This window comes from Dunckerocampus dactyliophorus, chromosome 15 (genome assembly GCF_027744805.1).
Source record: "Dunckerocampus dactyliophorus isolate RoL2022-P2 chromosome 15, RoL_Ddac_1.1, whole genome shotgun sequence".
Taxonomy (NCBI): Eukaryota; Metazoa; Chordata; class Actinopteri; order Syngnathiformes; family Syngnathidae; genus Dunckerocampus; species Dunckerocampus dactyliophorus.
Genome location: NC_072833.1, coordinates 6087318 through 6114112, shown reverse-complemented (window position 1 = coordinate 6114112; position 26795 = coordinate 6087318). Strand labels below are relative to the sequence as shown.

At 43.5% G+C, this 26795-nt stretch overlaps 1 protein-coding gene across 8 annotated transcripts in view; it reads left to right on the top strand.

Moving 5' to 3' along the window:
• Window positions 1-26795, top strand: part of sox5 (SRY-box transcription factor 5) — a 199839-nt gene that overhangs the window by 150646 nt on the left and 22398 nt on the right. For 7 of the 8 annotated variants that reach the window (XM_054753930.1, XM_054753933.1, XM_054753932.1 and 4 more), the window contains 5 exons: window positions 5190-5276; window positions 11047-11219; window positions 12012-12080; window positions 21848-21974; window positions 25128-25213. In XM_054753930.1, coding sequence (XP_054609905.1) covers window positions 5190-5276; window positions 11047-11219; window positions 12012-12080; window positions 21848-21974; window positions 25128-25213 — 542 coding nt within the window. The remainder of the gene's footprint in view (window positions 1-5189; window positions 5277-11046; window positions 11220-12011; window positions 12081-21847; window positions 21975-25127; window positions 25214-26795) is intronic. The other variant, XM_054753928.1, reaches the window with a different exon arrangement.

Sequence of the window (26795 nt, the reverse complement as noted above, 5' to 3'; positions counted from 1 at the left end):
AAGCTACAGCCACATTGTTATTATTATTATTAACAGTGTTACGTCCGTCGAGCTACGTCACTGGCGCATTGGCACACCGCACCAGCTAGCTACTAAGTTCACCGCTAAAAAGGTAACGCTTCAAATTCAAGCTGTTGTGTTTTTATTTTTGAGTTTAGAAAAGTTAACGGCAGGTGTGGCTTTTCTACGTTGCTATGTGAAATCAACGCGCCCAGGAAGGAAGTTCTGGTCATGCTTAAACAGACCAAAACATGGCAAAATACTGGAAGTGTTACATGTTGTCATGAATGTACCTGTTGCTACATGGTTACAGCACGTATTTAAAAGCACTGCTGGAGGTTTTTGGAGGCGTCTCCGTAGGCGGCATAGGTGTGTCCCGTTACGTGCAGTCATGAGCTGTCCCTTTGTGTCCGTTTTTATATGTTCAGAACGCACAGAAAAGAGAAAGACGTGTGTTCACGTCTCGCGTAAGGATTGTGGATGATGGGCACAATTCTAAAAAGAGTGCTCCTTTAAGATCACCCACTTACAGAGTTGTGACAGTTGAGATTTAGGTCTCTCCTTGGTTTCTAATCTAATCGCGGCATCATATGTAAACATAGTCCGTCACAGTGTGCTCAATACTTCAGTGTTCATGGAGGGTGGCGGGCCTAGACAAACGCCGCCACTGCTTGTATAATTGCTTATTCAACGCTGACCCCTGCTCCGTTCGGGAAGGCGGTGAGGGAGGATGAAGAAGGAAGTGGTGGGAGGAACGCGGGGGAAGGAGTATAGCCAGAGCCTCATCTTGCCTGCCAAGGCAAGTCAATGTGGAGCCTGTTTTTTTTGGAGGTGGGGAGGGATGGAGGGAGGAGGGGGTCCAAAGCCAGGGCCCTTTCCTGTGGACCCGCCTCCTCACTTCTTCATCCTCCTCAGAGCCCGGCTGGGTCTGGCGCTGGCACAGAGGCCCCTTTGTTGTGCACCCGAGAGCCCGGACTCTCTCGTCGTCTGCTCCCTTCTTTTTCACTCTCTTTCCTTCCTCCTCCGTCCTTCCCTCCAAATATGAGATAATAGGAAAAATGGAGCTGGCCACTCGTGGTGACTCAGGGCAAAGAAACATCTGAGTGAACAAAAGAAAGTGTGAAAGAGAAAGAAAAAGCTCACGGCGCGATCCAAAAAAACGGACGGGGGCTCGCACTGGCTAACACACACACACACACATATAGAGTATGTAGTGTATATTCACACGCTGTCTCGCCGCCTGTATCCGCAGGTTGTTTTGGCTCAGCGGCAAGGCAGCAGCTTGACTCTGTTTGAGCAAATGAGCCAAAATAATAGCAGACAATCCCAAAGTTACTGTCGACGCTTCCCCCCCTCCGTGCGCTATTCCCAGATTGCAATGGGAATATCACCTTTTGATGATGCAACAGGATTCACAGCAATTTTTTGATGCAATGCTTGATTTTGAAGGGGGAGACAGGTATCCTCCCTCAACTCCACCCTGCAAATATGTGGCCCACACCCCTGCGTGGGCACAAAACTCTCCACATGCTTACCTCACCCACTTATTCGACGTCACATATAAGAAAAAGGGAGTGGCTCCTCTGATTTTCATGGAAAGTGTTGTGTGCTGTCCTTTTGCATTATGTGGTTTCTGGCAACTGTCCTCCATGGTTGCTATGTTTTCATGCAACTGTCAAACTCATTTAAGGCATAAAATAAAGGAGAAATAATACAATTCTATTAGTTCTATTAATTGTAGTAAAAAATAATGCAAATAATGAAATAGAAATAAATAGAAAGAAACATTATGTGGTTCCTGACAACTTTTAGTGGTTCCTGATGGTTGCTACAGTATGTTTCCATGCAACTCTCAAGCTCTTTACCTAAAATTAAAAAAAATAATAAATAAAAAAATCAATAAAATACAATTAAATGAAGTAAAGTAGGAAATAAATTAAAATGAATAAAATACAAGCAATAGAAATAAACATGTAGTTTCTGACAGCTCTTCTGGATGGTTTTCATGCCCATTTTACACCTCAAATAAAAGAAATTCAATTCATTTCTTCAAAAAAAGTTGTATGAACTACAATTGTAAGAAAGTAGGAAATAAAATAAAATTAATATTAGCATAAAAAAGTGGTAACTGTCAGTGTAAGGTTTCCATGTTTTCAAGCTCATTTAATGCAAAAAAATTAAATAAATTATTAAATAAAAGCTAATTAAATAAAATGAAGTTGAATTTTTGAAAAAGCGAAATAACTAACATTGTTTTGCTGTCTGGCATCTGCTGTCAGGGATGTTTTAATGCAGTTGTCAAGCTCATTTAATGAATGCAATAAAAGAGAAATGCATACAATGAGAAAAACACATTTTAAAAAAGTAGAAAAATTATAAAAATGAATAAAATGTGAATAAATTCTTAAAAAAAATATTCAAATGATTGTTGAATGTTGCTATACTCTTTTCATGTAACTGTCAAGCTCTTACTGTCAAAAATACAATACATAAAAAAATCTATGAAATACAAATAAATGAAAAAATAACACATCAATTAAAATGAATAAAGCATTACACTCATTTCACACCTAAAATACAGTCAAAATGTAATTCATTAAAAAAAAAATCTATAAAATACAGGAAAATATAATAATGCGGGAAATAAAATAATAATAATAAAATAAAATAAATAGAAGAAAACTGCCAACTGTTAGTTGATGGTTGCTGTGTTTTCAAGCTCATTTAAGTGCCTGAAATAAAATAAACCAAGGATTAAATAAAAGTTCAAACAATATCAAATTAAGTCGAGAGTAAAATGACATTAGTCTGCTTTCTGGCATCTGTTTGGCTGCAACTGTCAAGCTGGCTTAATGAGCTGGTGATGTTCATAAAGGAGAAAAGTAAATGCACTTGACAGCTAGCTGTAATACAGAAGCTATTGGCAACTCAACGAGCAAGCTGAGGGGACAAGGAGGTCACAGTTTAAGAGTTGTGTGCATGCCCTCCTTCCAAGCACCAGCACACATACTCTACATGTACAGTGTGTTTATGGAGGGGGTCAGGGTGGGTTCATTCCCTGCAGAGTCCACATCATCAATCAACATCTGAGAAGGCTACAGTGTGCCTCCTCTCCTCCTGTCTCCCTGTGTCTTCCCATTTTGCCATCGTCTGCACAATGAAAGAGCCTCTTGGCTTTTATTAATAGTTAAAGTGGTCCCGGCCTGTCACTTGGGACAATGGCTGCAGCCCTGTTAATAAATAAAAATACTAACTAGAGATGGAGACAAGAGAGGAAGAGAGATAGCGAGTGGCGTGGGGGGGTGGCGAGAGGGGTGGGTCGGCAATGCTGCCATTTGTTGTTCCCGCTCACTTGTCAAAGCTCTTTGGCTTAAAAGCTTCTGTCATTGTTGAAGGAGGAGAGTGGGAGAGAGAAAGGGAGGAAGAGGGAGCACCGGGGGCTAATAGCACCTGTTGGGGTGATGGTGAGACAGCTGTCAGAGAGGGAGGGAAACCCACTCTTTCTACTCTCCAGCCTTCTCTCGCTTACCTTCACGCGGCGCTCGGTTTGCTGACTACAGCAGCAGTGAGAACTCAAGGACAGAGCCGTCGCACCGCAAGGCTGCCGGGATAGAAAAACACACGCAAAAAAGTGTGGAATGGCACGACGTTTAAGAATCGGTCTTTCATTGTGTGTGTGTGTGTGTGTGCGTGAAAGCAGGTCTGTTGAGATCAGCCGAGCGCGAATACTCGACTAAGTCGGAGGGAAGGAGCTGAATCAGGTCTCTGGAGAGTACAGTACAGTATGTAGGACGCGCTACAGAGCATCTGTGTGTCTCAGCAGAGCTTGCATTGTCATACGTGTGTGGGACACGCGCGGGTGCATCTTTCTAAACGGAACAACTACGGGACGTATGTTTGAAAATTGCAATGTATGGCTGACACGACACTACTCGATGCAACAAATGTATGGCGTCCGCGCAGACGCTCGATTGAAACGGCACAATATTTCATCATCTTGATGTGCAGTTTTTTTAAGCCGTCAAAAGTTTGGACACACCTTCTCATTCAAAAGCATGAGCAAGTGTCTCCAAACTTTTGATTGTGCTGTATATTTTTTGGTGGTGACTCGCTACCCTTAAAATCAGCTTGAGGCCAAGTGTTCCGAAAGCGAAGAGTGTTCGCCGGACGTCTCTTCCTCTGCGGACGGCATTAGCGTGTTCATGTGTGTGTTAGTGCAGGCAAGCTGTCGCTCACCAGTGAGATTAAGATGTTTTCCTCCTAAATCTGTCTTGTCATTCCGGTTATGAGGTTGGGAGGGGAAATAATCCAAGCACAAACAAACTTTTTCTCCCTGCGCATCAGCATGCCTACATCAGGGTACGGGAGTGTGTACGTGTGTTTGTGCATTCAAGTGTTTGCATTGGCTGACAGGGTTAATCTGGGTGGAAAAACCTCCCCTCCGTGCTAAGACCTGCCATCCCAAGTGCAGATGGCACCTGGTAAATTACATCTCTCTTTGTCTGCCTATATTTAAGATTTCTGAGTCAAAGTGGTTTAGAAGTACTCCGCATCGCACTGCCAGACATGTTGGTGGGATTCTGTGTGCAGGTGTGCCTAATGAAGTGGGCTTGTGTGAGGATTTTTTTGCAAACACGCATGTTTAAATGTGATGCTTCTGTCGGGGTGTGCGCGTGCGCGTGAAGGCGCTCATGTGAGCAAGGCTCTGTGGAGTGTGTGTTGAAAACAAAGCGGCGGCTGATAATGTGTCCATTGTGGCGGGTGCATTAAGGCCCTCTTTGTCTCAGGGCCCACAGGGCTAATGATTCTCTAGCAGCAGGTGAGAGGCAAAAAGCCTCTCGCACTTCCTCTCCCTCTCTGCTCCACTTGTCTCTCGCTTTGTCTTGCGCCGGCTCGCTAAGTCTCGCCTCCCCCCTTCTCCTTTTTTTTTTTTTTTGTTCCTCGGATTTCTTCTCGTTCGATTATGAGCATCCCTTGCTACCTTTCTGTGGTCCTCTGTTTCTCGCTCCTGCTGATGCAGCCATTAGGCTGAGCCGCTGCTGCCTTTATTACAGCAAATGGACTTTAAAGCTGCTTTATTGTGATATTGGCCAGCCAACTGAACCTCTCTCTCTCTCTCTCTCTCTCTCTCTCTCTCTCTCTCTCTCTCTCTCTCTCTCTCTCCATGTGTCCTTCATCGCCCTGAACAGAAGCTCCCAGCATTGAGAGGCTGCTGTCAAAGGACTGGAAGGACAAACTTTTGGCCATGGGCTCAGGACACATCGGCGAAATTAAAGGTACGTTATGTTTGCGTAATTGACAGTGAACGTCTCGATACAAAAGTCAAAGAGAGTCACCAAAGACTGACTTTCATGGGCCCCGACCTGTTGACTAGACATGACAAAAGTCCTTTGTTTCAAGTTCCTTTTTGATTCAAGAAGAGAATAAAAAAAGTAACCTCGCTCCAAAATATGAATTTGAATCAATAAAACTTAAAAGAACTTCATGATTTTGCTCAACGGGCCTTTTCCCTGATTCGAGGATAACATAATTGCTCAAACCTGTGTTCAGACGTCAGATTTACATGCAAATTATATTTTATATTAGATTAACACCCTCTGCTGCCCAGATATTATATAAAACACCTTCCTGTGCGTATACAGTCGTCCCTCGCTCCATCACGGTTCGAACGTCACTGCCTCACCGTATCGAGATTTTCCAAAAAATAATTCAGTAATAATTGATCACTGTTTTGTAGCCGACTACGGCCTGCTATTAATCCAAAGAATGCATATTTAAGCAAATAGTACATATTCTTGGCCTAAATTGAGCATTTCCAAGTACAGCAATGTTCTAAATGAACTAAAGTACAAACACAGTTTAAAGCAATACAAGACGTTAATGAAGTGTTGCCTACACTGGCCACTCAGAGTCACAAGTAACAGGCACCAGACTTGATCGCCAACGACAGGCTTTTATTATTTTATAATTGTTTATCTCACAACAGGCACAATCAACATAATAATAATCATAGACATCATCATCATAACAATAACACAGGCTACTGTTGTGGCCGTACTCCAGTTAAAACTCAACTCTAAATCCCAGGCATCACATGTCCGGACCACATGTATTGAAACACACACGAGCGCAAGTCTTAAAGTTTGTTTTAAAGGGCTTGTTTTCTCTGATTATATCTACTATAATGTGTAATATGAGCACAAAGGTGACTATAGGGGTGTTATTTCATGTCTAGAGGGCTCTAATAATGGTAAAAGTTGTATTTAGAAAGTCCTGAACAGGTTTTCTATGCTCTAAATAGGAAAATATTATGTTAAATAATATGGAATCCTACTTTGTAGAAATTCACTTATGGCAGTCGGTTCTGGAACCAATTAAAAAGAGGGATTACTGTATAAGGACATATAAGGACAAAAAACACCCTCCCTTTATCTATATAAGACATGGAACGCCCTCCTGTCCCCATTTAAAGGTGTGAAATGCAGGCTGCAGCCACAATGTTTTATGTCTTCTGTTTATATAATTATCCACTGGAAGCATGAGACACCCTACCATGCCCACATGAGGACAGGAAACACCCTCATGTCCATTTAAGGACATAATAACACTTCCTGTGACCCTATAAGGATAATCAACACCCTATAAATTGCCTATTTAGGACATGAAACACCCTCTTGTGCAAACACAAGGACATACGACATTTCACCGGTGCCCATATAAGGACATACAAATTCTTCCTGTGACTATGTAAGGATACGAAACACACCCCCTGTGCCCATATAAGGACAGCGAAATTCTTCCTGTGACCGTTGCCTATATTGAATCGAAACACCGTTCTGAAACCCATTTAAGGACATGAGACGCACCCGGTGCCCTTTATAAGGACATATACATTATTCCTGCATCCTATAAGGAAGATGACCACCCTTCCTTGCCTATATCAGGGCTTGAAACAGCCTCACGTTGCCCATATAAGGACATGAAACACCACCCCCTGCCCATATAAGGACACATGGCCACAAAAACTAGAGCTAACGTATTTGGAGCTGAAAACAAACACCTGCTGAATAAGGCCCATTGTTAATAACTTATTTCCATCGATCCAACTTTCTCTTCACAACCACATGAGCAACAGACTGACTCGACCGAAGGGCAGGAAGGAAACATGAGGATATGCAGGGACTCGAGAAAAATATGAAAAAGCGTAATATTCTGCAGCAGCGGCGCTTCGTTAGGAAACAAGACACATAATCAAAAGAGCCTTGCAGAGCGCTATGACCGTTTGCAAGGGGGGGCTTCATTGATCAAACCTCACTCTTTTTTTTTTTTTTTCCCAGCGTCCTGCTGCGCTGACATTTGTGTGTAGGGGCGTCCTGCTTGGCGCCCCACGCACCAGCAGCTGGGGGGCAATATCAGTCGTGCATGTGTCTTTGACAGCGCTGAGAGCGTCTATACAGGATGTATGCGTGTTTTGTGACTGGACACTTCATCAGGTACCCAACCTGATGAAAACTAAGATAAATTTAGCTTTACCAAGACAATTAGGCTCACTTTAAAAGCAGTGCATGGAATAGAAAGCCATTGTAGCTCTCATGAAGGTATTTTTAGGTCGAATCTATGAATTAAGTGCCATACGATGCGTTTTGAAAGAATTTTTGTGGGCTACGCAACTTGTAGGCAAGTAAATTACATCTAGCTTAGCCAATGGGAAAATCAAGTTATACTCAACCACACAGTAAGCACTTTAATCTACTTATTGACACTAACTGGGTTGTTTCATTCATGTAAATGTACTCGCTAGTAATCCTCCAGACTTCATGTACCTTTCTGCTCCTTCAGCTGAATCCCGTCCTCCTTTCCTCCCAGGCCATCTTGTCCCTGCTCCTTTCTCGTTAGCTAAGGGAGGGGCGGGGTGGGGGTCTGCCATTAATTAGCCCCTGAAACACAGTGACAAGTATTGCATTGTTGCAAATTGCTTAATTATGTTGAGACTGTTAGGCAAGCACAGGCTGTAATAATCATTCCGAGGAGTACTCCGCTCCCTGATCGATTCTTCCTTACAGCAGCTGAAGAAACACGTTTATACAAGGATGTGCGTGTGCGCTGGGGGGGGGGGGGGGGGGGGGGGGGGGGGGGGGGGTACTTTCATAGAAGTTGTCGGAAAAAGTGGGGGGTGGTCTCCATCCCTCCGTCTGCTCTGGTTTACTGATTAAAGCCTCGCATCTGACGACGAGCGGAGAAGAAAGAAAGAGAAGCGTTGTCTTCATCTTCACACACCTTTTCGTGCTGAAAGGAATGCTCTTGCACCTCGGCGCACACATCCGCAGTGTTTGTGCACAAAAGCGGACGATTTAACTGTGTTTGCATTTGTGCATGTGCGTGCGTGCGCGCGCGTGTGTGTGTGTGTGTGTGTGTTTGACCCCCAAGACAAGAAAGCCTCCTTTGATCCATCGTTTCACCTTTACAACCCCCTCTTTTCCTTTAAGTTATCCCCTCTCACTTCACCCTCCCACCCTTTTTTAACATTTAACACTGGACTCTTTCTTGTCTTGGTCAGCTTGGGCAACACACACACACACACACACATGCACACACACATGGTTCTCTCTTTCTGACTTGACAAAGGTGGGTCTGTGCGTTAGGACAGCGGCGTGTTTATTTTTCCAGCAGCCAGCGCTCCCAACAGTTGCCTTTATTGTTCATTGTTGGCGGATGGATGGAGTGAGGGAGAAGGTGGCTGGGTGGGGGGTTGAGTGTAGGAGATGGGGGGGTTGGGGGTGTGTGACGCGGTGGCTACCAACCGGGAGGACAAATGGATGACTCTCACCTTCCCGTTGTGGTCAAAGGCCAGGTCAAGCTCCTTACAGCACGTTCTTCTTCTCAGTGTACCCCTTTTCTCTCCCCATGAGTCCCCCCTTTGCGCTTTCCTCCCGCCTTTTCCTCTCATCCTCATCTGGTTTGACTGGTGCAGGAATGTGGCCCTCTTTAAGGTAGCAGCTGAAGAACAATGGAGGATTGTAGTCGCACACACACACACACACACAATAAAGTCATGTCGACTGGTGGAGCAGACATGAGGACCCACACTGATTGTGCTTCTCCCTAACTACATCCTGTTGAATGATTTAGGCCTTGTGTGTTTGGTAATTGCATGTGTGTGTGCGTGTGTGTGTATGTGTAATGGAGCTGGTATGTCAGGATCTGAGGGGTCAAGGGTCAGGCCATGCTAAATGTGAGCAGAAGGTTGGTTGACTGCAGGGTAAACACAGACCAGACACACTTTCCTTCTCTCTCACAAACACACACGCGCGCACACACACCTAGAAGGCATAATATCTGCTGTTGTTAGCAAAAAATGATTCATTTTCTTTCTTCATTTGTCATTTGTTTAACCTGTTGACTAACGTTTCCTCCCCTGGACATGCATGAAGGTATAAAGTAAATGATGAATGTGGTCTAAGCAATCACGCCTGGCCTTGGAAAATGAGTCCACATCTGGTTTTGCACGCCTTCCGTTAAAAGGACCCCCAAACGCCCAAACGGGTCATATATTAGACTAACCAACAAGCCATGGATAGCTTTACTCTGCTTTGTTGTTGACCTTTATGATCCTTCTCTGGCCTCCGGTTGCGATGACATCCATGCAACATATTTGTATTCTCACAGAGTTGCCATGTCCTAGATGTCATAATCCTGCATGTGCATGTTTAAATAGACTTTCAAGAAAGCGCAATAAAACCCAGCAGCTCAAACTAAGGCACAAGTTGAAGAATGTGTTCAAACAACGAACAGTTTAAAAAAGATACTTCCCTTAGCGTTCACACTGGTGTTTTTGTCATGTGACCAAAGGTGTGGTAAAAAATAAAACGTATGTGCATAAAATATAGACTTGATTGAGCAGTTTTTGTGACACCCGGTGGAACCTCTGTTTACGTCATGAATCCGTTCCAAAAGGTCAGATGAAAACCAAAACCTACAAAAAACGAATACATTTTTCCCATAAGAAAATGAATGTAAATCCAATGAACACACCCCAGACATGCACAAATATTAACATTTTATAGAGAATAATTATACTTTTACATGCCGAAAACAAAGTGAAATATATATAAATGAGGAATGAAATGGGTAAATGAACATTTCCCTTTATTGAAGACTTGGGAAGAGGGGAGGGAACAGGAGGGCCACACGGACGCTGTTTCATTCTAGTCCGTTACAAACTTAACTTTAAGGAGTGGACGGTTAGAGTTGTATACTTGCTCACTTGAACTTTGTCAACTTCAGCAGCAGGTACACTCACCATTACACCCACTGGCCCGGCTCACTTCCTGTAATGTGTCTACCTTAAACTGTTCTCCCTTCATCCTGTGTTAACTAAGAACCTTTACATTACAATCCTATGGTAACAGATTCTACCTTTTGTATTTTACTACAACTACTTTCTTTCTCACCTTGTTTATCAACTTTTTTTGCAGCAGCAGTAGTTAATTAGAAAAAGCAGACTCAGAAACACGCAGTGTGCTTGAACGCCTCATCAGCACAGAGCGCACACTGCTTATTAGGAGGAAGGAAAGAGACTGTTAGGAGTTGTTTATCATTCTGTGTGTGTTTTACAAACAAATAAACCACCCACACACACATAATAAAGAAGATAAAAGGATTCCCTGGCCAGAATCTGTTTATTGTGTCCCAACTCTACTATAAATGAACCACGATCCATTCTTCACAGAGTCACCAACGTGTGGATGCCTTGTTTGGGCACGCAACTAGAATGCTAGGTGCACTGTTTGACCATTTTCTGTCATCTTAACACTGGTCTGTGTCTTTGGTCCGTGTAGTGTTGACATTTGAGCTGAAGTGAACTGAACCACACCGGTGTTCACTTGGAAGTGAACCAAGACCCATCGCTGTTTGGCTTACACTTGACCAAACGCACCAGAGATTATTTTAACCAAACCAAACATGTCAAGTGTGAATACACCCGTCAACCAAGACTACTACTTCTTTTCTTCAAAAGCGTCACCTTTGCGCTTTCTGTGCCTGTAGGTACACCGGACAGCCTGGCGGAGAAAGAGCGCCAACTCATGGGCATGATCGGCCAGCTGAGCAGCCTGAGGGAGCAGCTCCTGGCGGCCCACGAGGAGCAGAAGAAGCTGGCCGCCTCGCAGATGGAGAAGCAGAGGCAGCAGATGGAGCTGGCGAAGCAGCAACAGGATCAGGTACAACCACTCCATATGACCCAAACAGGCCACTTAAGACCCAGTGTCATGCCCCGTGTCCTTATTTTGAAGGTGCGGTTGTAAAAAAACAACACACGTCTCATTAAGTGTGCATACAACCACCGACATGTGCCTTTGGCAGCATCAACACAGAGACACACTGCAGGAATGAGCTTAGGTGGATGTAAGCAAGACACACACACACTCCTACCAAGCTTCCAGGCGAGACTCTGCCAGGTATTTGCATAGAAGGGGCTTTCCTGCCTTTGTTGTGTTTTTTACTAGCTCCTGGAAAGTACGCAGTAAATGAGGTGCACATGCTCGCAGAAGTACAAATCACCTGTGACAAACACGATGCCTTGCAGTGCCCTCAACAGCACACAGCAGGCTCCACCGTGCTCATCATATATTGCAAACAACCACTATGAGGATGTCACAAACGACAAAACAACACAATGCCAAATTCTACCAGCAGAGCCTGTAAAGCGAATAAATCCTCAATAGTTAGGTAAAAAATAAACTCATTAAGTCACCTAATAGTGCACTTCCTGCAGCGATGTTTCACCTAATGTGTGTCAATGCGACAGCGCTGACCCTTTGGCTATGAGCTGCGACCAGATGCTCTTTAATATTTTATACCACGGCATCGACCCTCTGTCGTGCAACTGGGGCCTGGGAGACCTGCAGATGTGTCGCATTTCCCACAGGCCAAAACGTACATACGACATAACTCACACATATACTGTAGAGTTCCTAATAGTATTGTGTTGTTTATTTTTGTTTTGTCCTCAGATTGCCCGGCAACAGCAACAGCTCCTGCAGCAGCAGCACAAAATCAACCTCCTGCAGCAACAAATCCAGGTGAGGCGGCTTTGTGTGTGTGCAACCATGTGTGTGTGCATATATGGTAGTTCATGTATCTTTCATAACCTGTTAGTCAGCACAATTGTTTGTGTGTGCAAGCAATTGTGATTGGGTTTTTTTCCCCCAGTTTTAAGTCACAGTAGTTTTACACTTATTTCAACTTTTTGTTGGGGTACCGACTGTTGAGGGATGGTACCAAAAGGCGGTGCTGTTTTTGGTGAGGCAGGATACTCATCAATCATTTTTCCCAAACAAAGCTTGTCTTCTTCTTGTAATAACAGACACAAGATGATGAAATACTAGACGTCCTCCATTGTTATCTTTTGTTTACTTTTGTCTTCTTTATTGGATTCATTGGCGGGGTTACATTGTGTCGGGCTGGTATTGTGACAAAGCAAACATACAGTAGCTTTGCACAGCGGAACAATAGCAAACAGGCGCTTGACCGTAGTGGTTTGATAAGTTAAGGTCTTTCCACAGACTAAATAGAGATTTTTGTCATCTCCGATCATTAAAAGTCAGCTTGGGTAGAAATGCCGACTTAAAAATGGAAGTATTGTCCTTTAGGGTGCTACACTGGAGCCTCTATGTTGGTCCAGGTGGCTTGGAACTAATAGCCCGGGCCTTTGTAAAAGCAGATGACACTGAATTTTGAGCTGAGAAAGACCCGCTTTGTATCATAGAGACACCCTGTCCAAGACGGAACGCACACACATGCATACACATCCCCTTTTAACCCCCCCGTGAGTTAGCCATACACAGTGTGTGTGATAAGGGAGTGTGTGTATCCAAAACAGCTGTGTTTATTTGCATTGTGTGGGTTCAATTATAAATTGTTCCCTTTTTTTGTGTCGTGCAAGTGCGTTGTTTGTGAAGACGTCTCTGTGTGTTCTGGATTGTCCTGGTTGGTTGTGTATGTGCGCCGCAGCTGTGTATGTGGAGCTATAAACACGTCCGCTCATGATTCACTCCCTCACGACCCCGCCGAGACAAAGCTCTCTTTTCCCATGACTTTGCAACCTTTTCCCAAACAAGCGTTACTCCATTGAACGGGGCCCCCGCAACAATAGCCTCTCACAAGCCGGGGGCAGCTGTAGGCATTCGCAGTGAGAGGAGAGTACCCGCGATCAACACGACTCGAATGTCGAACGGGCGAGCAAAAACGATGCCCCATGATCAAACGCACGCTCCGCATCAAAGAGTTGGTCGAGAAACGCGCTGCTTAATCATTCATGAAGAGATTGTCCGCACAATCCCACAATACAATGGCCTGCCAGAGCGAGGGCACCAGGTTCACTATGTTAGGGTGTGTGTGTGTGTGTGTGTGTGTGTGTGTGTGTGATAAGCCCCTTGTGATTGCGTTTCCCCCTAACGAGGCCGAGTTCAGCTGTCCCTTCTTGTGTCTCTCTCTGTTTGTAGTCTGCATGCATCCTTGGCTTTGTTCACCCCTAAACCCCCAAAGGCCCGCAAAGAATGCTTTCAAGCGTCCACTTGGAAGAGGTGATGAAATGAAATGAATGATCAAGCTCATGAAAAAGAGAGCAGAGTGACACACATCTTCATGAAAGGAGGACAAATTATTCATTGTCCTTGCATTATATTTCAGGATTAAGTTTATCGCATGCGTGTCACCTATGTAGGCCATTGCATATCTGTGTGTAAACACTCATTAGTGTCCTCAAGTCACTGATGGAGTCATTTCTTGCTTTGACTAATTGATTTCACCTAAAATTAGCATCGCTAATGAGCCATTAGACATAGACCGTCAGACAGAGTGTTACAGTATGCGTCAATCACTGTCTTTCAAGGCAAAATCAACACTGAAGGCTCTGTCCCACCTCGCCGTTTACCGATTCCGGTGTACGTTTTTTGGACTTTTTTCAGCTGGTTCACAGACATATGTAAACTTTGGAACGACGCTCAGCTTTGGATAGCGATTGGCGGTTCTGATACGTTACTCTGACGTTTTTTTTTACGTTTTTAGCGTTACTCAGGCGGAATCTCACCACTCTTTAGACTTTTATGGCTCATGCTCGCTCTCCTGCAGGGCAGTAAGTCGCTTGTAGGATGCAGCAGGTTCCTTGCGCAGGACCTCGAAGTGTAATAGTACCCCAGAAACGTAGTATTGCGAGATAATAGTGATCCAAATATCATTTTAAAATAAGCAATGTGGCCTGTCCACGAGCTACGGCTGATGTGATGAAGGGCACTAACCGGATGTCGCTGGACAGACATTCATATGTTTTTCAGCTGTTTCGTTATAATATTTAAGGAGACGTTACGTTATATATTATATATTATATATGAGACGCATTTGGAGGTGCTGTTTTATCGACCGTCCATGGCCAAACAAATGTAATTTGTCTCCGTATGCACCTTCTGATGTAAATATTTAGATGGAGGTAGACGGATCTACACTATAGGGCTTATTATTAAGTCGCAGTTTGTATCTTTTTGGCCTCAGTATGCTCCCAAGCTGCTACTGGGCGTTGATGGTACCTTCTCCGACTAGAATACCATCTAGATTCAACCCCCCCACCCCATCTTAAGTGAATATCAGAGGAAAGTGATCCTTTTTGCAAAACGAAAGTCCACAACGTGCTTCTTTCTGCACCCCCTGCTAGGAGCATCCTTGTTAACTTCGTAAGGGTGAGCGTGCTGCCCTCGCTCTCCCGCTCGTCTCCTCTCGTTAATTAGGCGACTTCTCTCTGAGACTCCCCCCGGTGTCGCCTCGGACAACCGTAGCTGCCGTGCTGGGAAGCACGACAGGGATGAAAGGAGCTCACCTTCAGAGCATCTCGGGTTTATATGGAGAAGCCATAGAATAGAAGCCAACAGGATATTGAAACACAGGGATGAGGGGGACACCAAATGTCTCCTGGCCTAATGAATCAAAACCCACTCGACCAAAACACACAGTGATGGTTTAGAGCGTCTCTACCTGCTTTGCGCCGTCTTTCATCTCATCAAGGCGCCGCTTTAGAGGCAGGAGAGCGGACTGGGGGGTTGGAAAAATTGGAAAATGAGTAAAGCCACCTGATGCTTTGACTGGTTTAAGAGAGGCCAGACGCGCCGGCGACGGCGGCTAACAAGCTGTCCATTAAGGCTAACCCTGCGTTGCTAACTCAATCACTGGAGCTCACAGTGTAATACCTGGTCTGGTCACAAGCTCGGCACAGGCTTTCATTCATTTTCACACATACCACACACACCAGTGCACTTGTACTAAAGCAGCTAACTTAATCGCCTGTATAATTGGTTCATCTCTCCCATTAAGCTGCGACTGGTGCAATTTGGGTTTTCCCTGTTCAGTCTACCCTCTCTTCAAAAGTACATTGTACCTTTTAGCTACATTTGACACAATTACCTTACAGTCTTGGGGTAATTATTGTTCAGTCGTCCCTCGCCACATTGTGGTTCGAATTTCACGTCTTCACTCGATCAGTTTTTCAAAAATATATCTATTCTGTTTTTCGTGGTTGAATACGGCCTACACACAAGCACCAGACCTGATTGCCGTAACAGCAGGCTTCCATTGCAGGTTTGACAGGCACAATAATAAAAACATAATAATAACACGGGCTACTGCTGGGGCCGTAATCCACTCAATTTCTGAACCCCCGATGTTACCTCCTGTCCTCCCCACGTCCGGAACACATTGATTGCAACACCCGACCACAAGTCTTACTTATGTCTTGAATGGCTTATTTTCTCTGATGATATCTATTATATTGGGTAATATGTGTTTAAATGGTAAAATGGTAAAGCTAGACTGTTTTATGTGTGTGTAAAGGTGACTATAGGGGTGTTTTTTATGTCTAGAGTGCTCTAATAATGTTAAAAAAACATATTTAAAAGGCCATAAACAGGTTTTTCTACACTCTAACTATGAAAACATTCCATTTATAAATAAGGAACACTACTTCGTGGAAATTCACTTATCACGGTCGGGTCCGGAACAAATTAACCGCGATAAAGGGGTTACTGTACTCTTATTTCGGACAGTGTACGGCTGAATGCGCCTGGATCACCATATGTGTACCTGTGCATCCCATTGTTTTTTCATGGGTTAAAGATACCAAACTTTATGGACTTTGCTTTGAGTCATGCAACCAAACTGGAAGCATGGGATTCTCCAAAATGTCTGAATAAGTGATAACTAAGGCTTGTGGTCCAGTACTGATTGCTGTTTCGTGGTTGAATATGGTCCATATGGCTTCTTCCTTTCTCCTTCTTCCTCACTTCTTTCTTAAGTTTAGAATAAATAAAAAGGAGGCTAACTGGTTAGCTCGCTAGCATGCTATGCTTAAAGCCGCGCCCGTCTCTTATGTCCCTGGAGTGTTCCCGTAGCTTGCGCATTAGCAATGTGGTGTAAACAAAGAATAAAAGGAGTGCAAAGGTGACTAGAGGGGTGTTATTTCACATCTACAGAGCTACAAATAATTAAATAGATTAAAAAAAAAACGCATTTAGAAAGCTATAAACAGGTTTTCTATGCTCTAACTACGAAAATATTCCATTTATTATTGAATCCTACGGAAATTCACGTAGCGTGGTCTGGTCTGGAACCATGAGCCATGATAAACGAGGGACGAGAGCACACTGGTATTTTTGTCATGGGACGGAAGGCTGTTTTCATGAAGTATTACATGAGGTAACTCAAATTTTCCAGTCCCAAACGCCGTCTGTGTTGAATCTGTAAGTTTTTAAATGCTATTTTTACCATCTTAGATTTCACAAACAGCTTCTAAAATAGACTTTTAAAGAGCTCCATTGTCACACACAGAGGGAGAGAGCACCTCCAATGCAGTGTCTCATATAGGATAGTATAGCAGTCTTTGTTGTCATTTTAGCACCGGTTCGTGTCGCAACGTGTTTTAACCAAACCAAACATGACGAGACCGGAGAATGGCGACTGTCTCTCACTCTTGAAGATGATTAATGGATTTATAGGTTTGTCGCATGAATTTCGTCAATACAACGCGGCGTAAAATCCCTGTCTCTAATGACTGCACTGATATCGGAAGCTCTTTCTCGTTTCAAATTAATTATTGGTTCTCTCCCCTCTTCAGCAAAAGGTCACCCGGGTCTTGCATTAATTGCTGAAGCATATGGTCGCCAACAGATTTTAGCTGTGGGACTGGCACTTTAGCGGGGGTATTTTTTCGCGTGCTCAGATGCAGGCCATATTGTGCGGCGCTGCCAGCTATTGTTCAGCGCATTAACTTCACAGAGCTAATTACTCCCCAATAATAACTTTACCTTGGAGTTTTTTTGTTTTTTTTGCAAAAGCTCGCCACGTGCCAACCAACCTGTTTCGCACCCCATATGTTAATTAGCGGCCACATCTTCATTATGCCGCAGCGGCGCTTTAAGTTCAAGCTGTGCCGCCTGGCGCGTGGTGAACGCAGTCTCGACTCGCTGCCAATTATTCTCAACTCTTTGCTCCCCGCGCCGTGTCGCCTTCTCCCTCCCTTGTTCATTCTGTTCACTCTATCTGCTGCGGAGAACTTCTCCGCCAGGATGATTCTTCTTGTCCTCTGTGGCCCTGTGAAACTTCTCACTTTTTTCTCCATATATTCTTTCTTTTGCAAACATTTAGCACTGATTAGAGATGTTTCTCGCTCTCTCTCTCGCTTTCTTTACGGACTCTGTGTCCATCTCTTTCAGTTTTGTTTGTTTCAGGGCTTTGGATGTGGAGGAGGGCTTGGCAAGATTAAAAGCTCTTCATTCTCAATGCCGCCCAGAGCCCACAGAAGCGGCGGTGTGATGTTTTGTCTGTGCTGTTGTAAGGTTTTCATGTTCACTTTGGGACTGATGTGAAAGAGAAGCCGAGGAGAGTGTTATTCCCCAAAGTGCCTGCCGTTTTTCAGATGTGCCTACTCTCTTTAGACGTGAGATGTGGAGATTGTCTGATAGATCTGGCCTCGCTTTCTCAACACAAGTGTCTCTTTCCCTCTGTCAACTCTTCTGTCTTGCTTTTCCGGGGAGTCCTGTCCCTCTCAGCAGCGTAAGTCTGAATCGACTTGAAGGTATTGCGTTGTGGACGTATGCAGGAATATTGAATTAAGAGTGAAGAGTTGGAAGAGAGGGGTGTCAAGAGACACTCGGTTCACAAGACCAGATGATACGAGACAAGATTTGAACATTACTTTTAAGAGAAGAACAATGAAAAGATATTACAAAAATATATATCTAAATATATATATATCGCAATCTGCTAATTTAATTTCTACTACATTAGTCTTCTGCACTCTGTGTGTATGCTACCGGCCCTGCCTCCACCCATCGAGACAAAGAGACTGTTTGACTGACAAAAAACGCTCCATTCATGCCGTTGTTCTATGAAACAAATGCGCAAAGGTGCTGAAACCAATGCGCAGAGTGAATCCTCTTCCTGCCCGTTTGGAGGCGAGACACGAGGAAAACAGACATGCATGCACATGGCATTATACCGAGGCCGGCAAAATTCTGATCATCCCAAGCCTAGTACCCACGAGACGTTTTTTTTCTGAACGAGAAATCTTGCCATGTTTTAATCTCGAGAGATCTTCCGACACCCCTATTATTTATATATGATGCTGACAAACATGCCAGATGATGGCGCTGTTATTGAACCGCAACGTTTGACCCTAAAAGCCTGACTGACTTGAAAATTCTCACACAGCTCAATGTTCTCTTAAAAATACCCTGCTGTAACTTCAGGGTGTTTAGCCGAATCATATCGAAATTTGATACACGCCTTTAGGAGACTGGCAAGCACGTGTTTGTGAAATTTGAGCAAGATTGGGCGAAAAACCTGGCCACCGTCAAACAAAACGTGGGCGGGCCTTAGCAACTAATTCAAAAAGCCATTGACCATTGGTGTAATCATTTTAAAACTTTGTATTCCATGCATGCTGCCATGTCTTTGAAAGCATTCTGAACACAACACGTAAGGGGCCCCACAAATGTCATTACAGTCATGTGAAAAAATGAGGACGCCCCGTGAATTTAGAGTGGAAGAACACAAGAACCCTGACCTCAAACCCATTTTCTGGCCAATTCCCCACAACTACTCAAAAATCTTGTTCTTCTTCATCCGAAGAAGAGTGGAAACTGTCATATCGTCTACCATTTACTCCCTGTAGGTGTAAATGAGCATGAGTCCCGATACTGGAGTGCATACAGTGTCTAAGTTTAGGGTTTCTCACCTCAACATGACCCATTGCCTTGCATGCGGTGCCACTGAGCAGCCCAGCAGCTGCTAAGTTGACTATTATTACAGCAACATATGGGTTGGAATTATTCTCTTCTCAACCGTTGCTTGATCTTTTTTTCCCCATTGTAGAGAATCACATGCATTGTACGCCATCGCTGTAGGACGATTCATGTCTGCCTATTGTACACAGTGATTTTTTTTTTGCGCTATTAAAGGATCTTATGTGATATTTTCATTTGCAATGAAAGGAAGTCACACAGATGTCAGTGTGTCTCCTTGTTTCCTATCTCCTATCTCCTCCTCCCTAAGGCGCATTACAGTATCCCTAGCCAGCTCCACTCCAGCATATGTCCAATTAGGCCTGAAAGGCAAAGCGGAACTGTTCTGCCTGTGATTCGTCCCCGCGGGGGTCCTGTCCGAGCGCCGCGCTGGAACGCCTCTCGCTTTCTGATCGTGCAAGGCGAGCGTGGTTTATGGTTAACCAAAATGCTGCTGTAATTATTGTTTTTTTTTTTTTTTTTTGAAGGGAACACAAGTCCCCTGAGCCGGGGATAGTTTGATTACAGTGTTGTTGGCATGCCGACACACGGGCGCATACAAGGGGGATCCACACACACACACACACACACACACAGTATTAACTGTACACACACACATGCAGGTAAAAGTGAGCGTTTTACTACTAAACAACCACTTCAAGTGCCCATATCACTCAAATGTGACTTGATGATACCATGGCGCTCGCCGCATCTTTATGATTGCGCCGCCATTTCAACACCAATTTTCCACATTAGACAGCTTTTACGCGCCTATTATCCTATTCGGGGGGGGGGGTCACAGAAGAGGAGAGATGGAGGAGAGGAGGGTGAAAGGTCCAATCACCTCAAAGTGAAATGTGTACTCATCACTTGTTTTTATAAAATCTAAGGGTTCATAACATTGCAGAATAGGATTTTGCAGAAACAATTCATTTAAAAGTAAAATATCGATTGGTGCTGAACCGAAAATGATGACCCCTCTTTTTCAACGCAAGATACGTTTTAAGACTGAAGGGAGAAAAACTCTGATTGAGAAGTTGTTTAGTGCCACCAGTTGGTTTGCATGCATAAATCATTTTTTTCATCTTTTGTTTGGGTCTATGTAGCCAGTATAATAAACCTTCTCTTCTCCTCCCAGATCTCCTTGTAACAGCACACCGAATTCATGACTCCTCTAGCATTCATTAGCATCCAATAATCTTTATTCTTAATGATGGTCGCGACAGTCGAGTGGTTCAGACCAAAAGGGCGGCCGATATCGGTGGGCGTTATGACGTTAATGTTTTACTTCCATGTTGTTGTATTTATGCCTGGTATACTGTAAACGAATCTTTGATTCATGGAGGACGACGAGAAGGAATAAGTTTTAACAAGGATACAAAAACGACAAGCCACGATCAGAGGAGTGAGTCACTTAATTTCTTGTGTTCAATCTCGTAAGTTGATCATTAAAATTCAGATGAAATATAAACTTTTGAGAGTGTTTAAACAAGAGAGAAATGTGATCAAATGTTAGTGCCTGTCTGAGAAAAGTGTATCAAATGTATGGTGAGGGGTCATACATGTATAATAATCGTACGAAAATATAGTTGGCTACTTCGCGGATTTCACTTATTGCAGGCTATTTTGGGAACCCATATCCCTGCAATAAACGAGGGAACGCTGTATTGCTGTGAAAAGTGGTGTATGTATTCTAAAACAGGCTGCTCTACCTGACATCTTTGATACAAACAACGATACCAAACATTAATCATGTAATTGGATTGTTCTCCAATTATTATTTGCTCTAATATGCAGTGTTCTATTCACTCACATGCACTTTTCTCCAATTTCTGGTGCAATGACAACTTTTAAGCAAATAACAAGTGGAAAGTAAACGTATTAATGTTATTTTTCCTATTCTGTCTCTATCTGTAAGCAGCTTGTGTCTTTTTTTGTCCTCCCTCTATCACCTTTCTCCCATCTCTCAAACTGTACGTCCGTCCATCATACACACACGAGCCTTCTTTGTGCGTTGTTTTTGGCAGCGCGCTGTTTTGTGCAACCATCTGTCTCCTATACTTGCTATGCTTTCTCTCTCTCTCCTTTTCTGACTCCCCCTCTCTTCTTCGCTCTCTTCCTCTCTTGGCTTCACTGCCAAAGACGCAAAGACGCCCGATCGGATCGGAGGAGGGTTTTTTTTTTTCTTCTTCTTCTTCTTCTCCTTTTAAAATCCTCCGAAACCTTGTGAAGTCGTATGGCTCCGTGCCTAAGAGTGCGCCGATATGGTTATGTCTGAATGTGTGTGAGACTGGGTTCAATGGAAGAGCATCGTCTTTTAAATAAAAGGAGAAGGCCAGCTGCTGAAAACTGTCCAAACTCCAGAAAGTGTGTGTATGGAATATGTGTGCTCCATATGTCACATGATCTATATGAGCCTGAATGCATGCAGTACATGAGAAATGATGATATTGCATTCTAACATTTATATCTATTTCTCTCCCCTTTTCCTTCCTTTCTCGCTCCTCCTCTCCCTCCGTCATCAGCAGGTCCAGGGCCAACTCCCGCCACTGATGATTCCTGTCTTTCCTCCCGACCAGAGGACCCTGGCGGCGGCGGCGGCCCAGCAGGGCTTCCTCATGCCCCCTGGCTTCAACTACAAACCTGGCTGTAGTAAGTTACCTTCATATACATTTATTCAGTTAAAAATTCAAATAAATAGTAAAAAAAATATTCTATTTATACATATTTTATTAAATATTATGATGACTGCATATGACATTACAAATCAATTACTATACATACAATACAATACAATACAACAATACATAAATAAATGCAGAAAGAGTTTTCCCACACATGCCCATATAAGACACTCTCAATGCACCCTTGTTTACTTATCTGCCTTCTCCTGTTGGCTCCTTCCATTTGTCTTCTATTTTTTGATTTTTAAAAGCAACAGGACTTTTTTTTTCCCTTTTTTTTTTGGCTATCACGCTCCGGCTGTGGAGCAATGTGTTGTTTACCACGATAAAGAGAGAGCGATAGAAAGAAGAGAGAGATGGGCACTTGCCAGGGGAATGCTGGGAATAAATGCTCCATGGGGGGTTATAGCAAAGTAGGGAGGGGGGTGGTAATGTGACCTGCCCCAGGTTCTCCTCACATTAACACGGGACGCAGCCAGAATGGGGTTCCAACACAGCCCACACACATAAGTGTGGCAGCCAGAGATGCTTTTTGCCATATAGCAAACACCAAAAAATAAATAGTGACACAAATCTAAGCTTTAGACTTCCCCAGCCTCTTCTAGAATTTCACAGCTTGCCAAACAAGTCCGTTTCATTTTAATTAGCGCCACCCACACCCCTTGGAGCCCACCTAAACACACGGTCAAGTGGTGGGTTTTGTCTTTTTACAGCCTTGGCCAGTCCCTACCGGACTGCGACACAACACCCCTGAGAACACCCAGTAGATGAATGCAACATGTAATTCCATGTACTTTTTAAGGATTTTTTTCATGCAATCTAACAAAAATGTAGATTTAGACACATTTTTAGACTAAAATGGCCATTTATCAAGCTCTTGGAGGGTGCAAGAGCATGTAACATTTACGTGAAAGTAAAGCTAACAATTGTGCATGTCGTTTGTCTAGGGAGAGAGGAAAAAGACTCTTTTCCCCTAATAAATATATTTTAAAATCTGTGTTATATGGGAAAATATGTCTGAAGGAAGCTAACGCACATGCATCATATTTACACATAATGCAGCCAATATTGGGTCAATAGTATTTTTAAGATTGCAGTGGGGTAGGGGTGTCACAAGATCTTGCGAGATTAAAACGAGATTTCTTGTAAAGAATGTCTCGTGGGCATTAGGTCTGGGATGGTAATAAATTTATTAATTAATCACACAATAAATGGAAATGATCATTTTGCTGGCCTCAATACATTGCCATGCGCATGCGTGTTTTCCTTGTCTCCCGCCACCAAACAGGCACCAAACAGGCAGGAAGAGAGTTCACTCTCACTGCATTCACTGCATTGGTTTCAGCACCTTAGAGCATTTGTTCTACAGAACAATGGCATGAACGGAGTGAGCCCTTTTGTCAGTAATACAGTCTCTTTGTCTCGGTGGGTGGAGGCGGGGCCACTAGCATACACGCAGAGTGCAGAAGAGTGTAGCGTAGTAGAAATTAAATTAGTAGATAATATATTGTATAATATATCTCGTCTCGTAGACCCAATCTCGTATATCGTCTCGCCTCGTGAACTGAGGCCCTGTCCACATGGCAACGTTCTTTTTTTTTTTGACGGGGGTTGAAAAAAAGTCACGACCACACTGTGCCAGATTAGTAAATAGTTGCATCCAGACGGGAACGGATCACTGGGTGAAAACGATGTAATACAGAAGGAACACCTGCGTGTGGCGCTGTAAACGGTCACGCAGACAGAACCACGTGACACACCAAACTATAGAAGAAGCAAGAAGGCATGCGTAGAAGTCCGTGGTTTTCCGGTTTCCAAGGCTCATCTAGAGACTTACGATGAAGTGGAATTACTCCTACGATTCATTTTGAAGAATAAGAATTCCAAAAAAAAAATTCCAAGAGAATGTCGATGGGGGTGATTCATGTCCGTCAAAATATTCAGATATTATGTTGGCTTGTCATCAAAGCTCACTTGTGGTCACGGGGTGGCGACGGGTCTCTGATGTCATCCTTTCTGTGAAACAGCGGATCGGCTGTCTATACGGCAGATTTTCCCACTCCGTTTTCAAAAAATACCGTGTCAGATCATCCACAAGTCCGCTTCCATGTGGATGAAAGGCTGAAACGATAAAATACTTTGCCGTTTTGATCTGAAAACGATTCCGTGTGGATAGCCTCTGAGTGTCTGGTGACACCTCTACAGTGCAGTGAGTAGGCACTTTTTTAGTGTTGCTTAATTCTGCACACATTCGGATGTACTTTGCATTACAATTAAGTACCTTAAAGTGGCTCCTGCAGAGTAATTACAGCGAAGCCTATCTGCACCTTTGCACAATCACTATTAATCCACACTTTTCTCCTACCTTCTCTTATTATTTGCCCCTTTTTGTCCATATCTAGATTAATCAGGAGGGAGGACACTGCATACACCTGTCCACCTGCATAATGTAATCCGTGCAAGTTTTGATTAAACACTGGCCAAAATGTATTAATTCAATAATGGTTAATATTAGTTTTCAGCACATCATAGTGAAAGGGGTGTCTAATATTTTGACCACCTTATGCAGGTCAAGGTTAGAAAAACTTCTCAATATGAGGAACTGCAAACTATAAACACAGTACTGTAATTCTAAACCTAAAAATTGAATCAAAATATAAAAAGTACATGAGAAGAGAAGAAGATGATGACAACGCAGCAGGAGAACTGAAAGGAGAAAAAACTAGGAGGCGGGTGCTACGATCGGCAATGGCGGCTCTTAATTACAACACTGGGTGCCTTGCTTTATCAGAATCCCCTCACCTCGTGCTCTTTGTCAGAGGGTATTAGGGAGGAAGACACACAATCAGGCTTTTCATTAAGGCCCCCGCACACAAAGGGCAGCTTTAACAGCTGCGCAGAGCGACTCGGGTCTTGATGGGAGGGACGTTTTGCGAGAAAAAAGCGGAAAAACAAGATTTTACTGTTCTAGTTGCTTCATGTTCCTGTTAAAATGACATCAAAAGATTTTCAATTCTATTGAATACTAAGAAGCTACATTATGTACTTTATCTTTTGATGTCGTTTTGTTGCTATGTTGTGTATTGTATTGGATCACATTAGGTTCACGTTCTGTCTACAGGTGATCCATACCCTCTCCAGCTTATCCCCACAACAATGGCTGCTGCTGCTGCCGCCACACCAGGCCTGGGACCCCTTCAGCTCCAGGTAAGAGTTCTAGTGGGACAACTTTAGTGTCCTGTGGTACCCCAATTTAATAGTACAATAGAATACACTAACAGCTGCCCTGTTACATACACTTCATATCAGGTGACATTTCTTCACACGCCTCTCACTCTTCTCACGCTGGCTATCATGAGAGAATATAGGTCAAAGTTCACGCAGAGTGCGTGTAATACATGTGCACCTGTTAGCCCAAACATGCCCGCCCTTACATATGTTCAACACTACAGGGAGGAATCGGAAAGCTGTGTGAAATTCTATCACTGAGAACGTTTCCCAGCGCCATCGCTGATTTCATTATGACTCGAGTGTGCGTGTGTGTGTGTGTGTGTGTGTGCGTGCGTGTAATGTCCTCAGATCACTGCTTCAATCTCTCTGTCCATATGTTCCACTGTGTTCCGCTGCCGCACTTAAAATCTCGGCTTTGTCCACCAAGCGCTAAAAAACATCTTCCGTCCATTCACACACACACACACACACACACACACACACACACACACACATTTTGAGATTAAGGCTTTGTCCGAGATTTGTCCTGCAGGCTAACACACAAGTACTAAAAGTCTAAATATGGGAGGATTTCTTTTGGGATCATCTCATGTGATAAGGTGGTGCTTGTCTTGCTTTTGTGGTCTTTAGGTTGCCATAGCAACCATAGCTAGTTTTGATCGATCTATTAGTGCAGTGCTACACCCCTATAAAGTACAAGCACAATAATACATAATGCACCTCAGTAGATTGTGTCCATGCTATGGATACAGCTAAAAACCTGTAATGGGCCATTATAAGTTTATTGTAATGTATTTATTATCATAAGATGCAAGTCATAATAGCATCATAACAGTGGCTGCATACAATGGACTTCTTAGTACTAATTTAAAAGAATAAAGTTGACTCTGACAGAATCAGCCATTTTCTCTCTATACAGTATGTATCTATATGTATCTTTGGATAGGATTGTGTAGGTGAAGAGAAATAACGGCCTTGTGTCCTCATTTTGCAGCTCACAGTCCATCGAAAGCCACAATAACGCCGAGAGAAAAGCATCCCTTTGAGTGGTGCGCTGTTCTTAGAAATACTGTATGTATTAATCTCCTAATGATTTAAAGCTCTTTCTACGTTGACAGAAGTCACACTCAATGGAGCTTAAGTGCCGAATCCTGCAATGTTTTTCAAGGCAATGGCGTGGACAAGGTTGGCATTTAGCATCTAAATCTGGGGGGGGGGGATGAGTGTGACATTGTGCATTAGACTGTATTAATCTGGCTCCTTTATTGACCTTTGATATTATTGATATTATCCACACAAATGGACATGAGAAGGAAATACAAATGCACTTATGCAGGGAAGAGAGAGGCACGGTTGGAGGGGGGAAAGGTAGAGATATTTAGCCATCAAAACAGAGTGGAAGAAGAGGAGAATTGTGTGTGTGTGTGTGTGTGTGTGTGTGTGTGTGTCTGGCTTAAAGAGGGTCAATGGTGTGGGTCAGGCATCATATGGAGAGGCAGATGTTGGAACATATTGTCCTGGATTACCGCACTGTACACCGGAGAAACGGACGAGAAGC